The sequence below is a fragment of the Sinocyclocheilus rhinocerous genome, unplaced genomic scaffold, assembly GCF_001515625.1.
Source record: "Sinocyclocheilus rhinocerous isolate Xijiao unplaced genomic scaffold, SAMN03320098_v1.1 scaffold1946, whole genome shotgun sequence".
Lineage (NCBI taxonomy): Eukaryota > Metazoa > Chordata > Actinopteri > Cypriniformes > Cyprinidae > Sinocyclocheilus > Sinocyclocheilus rhinocerous.
This window is the reverse complement of record NW_015642079.1, coordinates 154,911-157,662: the sequence shown is the minus strand read 5'-3', so window position 1 is coordinate 157,662 and position 2,752 is coordinate 154,911. Positions and strand designations below refer to the sequence as shown.

The window sequence follows — 2,752 nt, the reverse complement described above, 5'->3', positions numbered from 1 at the left end:
GATATTCCCTGGTTTTATTACATTTTATTGAATGTCTGAAAAGTGGGGACGCAACTTTAAAATCTTATGAAACATGCATATGTCATAAAAAAACAACCTTGCTTTGATATGAGATATATTAAGTGTTGCTTTTGATAAAACAAGCTCTTTTTCATCATTACATTTTTTTTTTTTTGTCTCTTTTATATTGCATATGAATGATTGAACCCTTCTCTGGACACACTGTTTTAGATGTAGTGAGAGGACATTAAGAAACACAGATTTGGTATAATAATGAGAAAATTAAATTGAAGGTGATAATTGTGTTAAACACATTCTATTATTAATCCCTCATGACATTTAAAATTGAAAATATTTTTATTTTTAAACCTAATAGCAGTTACAATTGCTGGGCATGTTTTGTCCCATGTCTCAAGAATCAGTGCAATTTAACTTAGCCTAAAGCTGACTTCAATCTCGACATCAGGAAGGCTTTTTGACCTGATCATTTCGGTAACTAAGACCCCCAAATATAACGAGGCCCTTGCAAAATCAAATTGAATAGCTGTCGATCGGCAAAAAGCCTGTTGAATTTTTGTATTCATAGTCTTTTTGTTTTCATAGACAGTTTGCCTGTTTTCAAAGTAAACAGTGCATCTTCATCGGTAGAATCCAGTTTGGTAAAAACGCCTGCTTGCCTAAACGTTTAATAGGCCTATTTGCTTACATTCTTCTTATTCTTATGGCAAACAAGTGTTAATCACTTATTCATCGTGCTTCATACATTTATCTTGTTTTGATACATAGCTTGTGTTTTTTAATTTTCACATTTATTGTAACATGCAAGCCAGGACAAGGAGGAGCGAGAATCCAAATGCAAGCACAGGGTTTTATTAAACACAAAAAACTAATAATCCAATCCACGAACCAGGGTACAATCCACATAGAGGAGTCAGGAACATAATCCACACGGAGAAGGCAAAAGTGTAAACTAGAAACACACGTACAGGAAGCAATGACTGACCAACCACAACTGAAGCGCAGACCTTATATACACACAGACTTAACAAGTTAATGACACACAGGTGGAAGTAATCACACAACAATAAGTCCAGGCAAAGGTTTATGGGAAATGTAGTCTGTGATGGAATGGCAAAGGAGTAGTAAGGAGTGCCCTCCAGTGGAGCTCATGGGCACTCCAGCTGGTGATCGTGACATTTATGGTCTTAATTTTCACAGTTTTTCCCTTAAAAGTCTAAAAAGTAGGCTAATCACATATTTGTCTTTTTTAGCAGCTCACACAATGATTGCAGTTGAATCTGTTTGCTGTAGTTAGTGTTGTATCAATAAAACCGTTTCTGTTTGTTTTCTAGGTGGAGAGACAAGTAAAACTGAGAACATGTCAGTGACAGAGGGGGATGCTGTCACTCTACAATCTGATCTTTCGGAAATATTGAATGACGATACAATATTATGGATGTTTGGACCTAAAGACACTCTCATATCTCAAATCCGAAGAGAGGATGACCTGACCTCATTTTTGGTCACCGATGATGTGGGATTCAGAGGCAGATTGCAGGTGGATCAAAACACTGGCTCTCTCACCATCAGAAACACAAGAATCAGACACTCTGGACAATATAAACTATCCTTCTCTAGAGAAAAGACTACAATCAAGATATTTAATGTTACTGTCTTTGGTAAGTCTGCATTGTAACAATGATCCAGTTCCTAGTGGTGTTTTTTCATATTTAAACAGGATTAGTAATAATTTGATCAGTCGGTCTGGATGGTTTTAAACCATACACTTGAATAACTGACACGTCTGTGTTTAACAAGCATTTATTAAGTGAGAATTTACTGATTTTGCACCATACATGCAGGTCTTCATAATGGGACTAACGTTCTTTCAGAATTTCAATTGTGAGACATTGTAAAACTCTACATTTTATTATTGTTCTGCTCATTTTCCAGTTGTGGTTGGTAAGACGGACGGAGTTAAGTCAGTGTCATTGTCAGTGCTGGAGGGAGATCCTGTCACTCTACATACTGATTCTGAAATACACCAAGATGCTCTGATGCTGTGGAGGTTTGGTGATAAAGGCATCCTCCTGGCTAAAATTGACTTTGAGACAAATGAGACCTCACTAACCGATGCTGATGAGGGATTCAAAGATCGACTGCAGCTGGATCAGACCGGATCTCTGACCATCAAGAACACCAGAACCACAGACTCTGGACTTTATGAACTACAGATCAGAGGCAGTGAGAGCTTGCAGAGATTCCTGGTTTCTGTAAGTGGTGAGTAACTCATTCAATTATAGCGATATATGGTATTATTAGCATATATCTGAAACAATTTCAGATTATCACATTGACTGACACTTCCAGTGTCTCTCTTCATACCTGTCCCAGATGCAGGTCTTTCTTCGAGTGTTATAGCAGGAATAGTTGTTGGTGTTATTGTTCCTGTTCTGCTGATCCTGATTGCCTTTGTGATCTACTACCGCCGCAGGATTTATAAATTAAAAAGGCAAATGGGTAAGTATAATATACGTAAACATTTCCTCCAAACTTGCTTGGATTTTCTTTAAACTGTGTACATTATAGTATTTAATTTGAGTACTTTGTTTTTCCATTTCATTTAAAATCAAACCACTGACTAGAATGTTCATGCTCTGAAGTACGTTTCGGCTTAGTGAGATTTTTGATATTCAGTGAATTTCTATAAATTCTTGTCAGCACAGAATAAGTTTAATACATCATTCCTGGT

General features: G+C 36.8%; 1 protein-coding gene across 1 annotated transcript in view; it reads left to right on the top strand.

Moving 5' to 3' along the window:
* Positions 1-1,123: 1,123 nt before the first annotated feature.
* The window catches only part of LOC107755677 (uncharacterized), a 6,205-nt gene continuing 4,576 nt past the window's right edge, over positions 1,124-2,752 (top strand). The window contains exons 1-4 of the mRNA XM_016572565.1: positions 1,124-1,184; positions 1,353-1,679; positions 1,954-2,280; positions 2,395-2,520. Coding sequence (XP_016428051.1) covers positions 1,124-1,184; positions 1,353-1,679; positions 1,954-2,280; positions 2,395-2,520 — 841 coding nt within the window. The remainder of the gene's footprint in view (positions 1,185-1,352; positions 1,680-1,953; positions 2,281-2,394; positions 2,521-2,752) is intronic.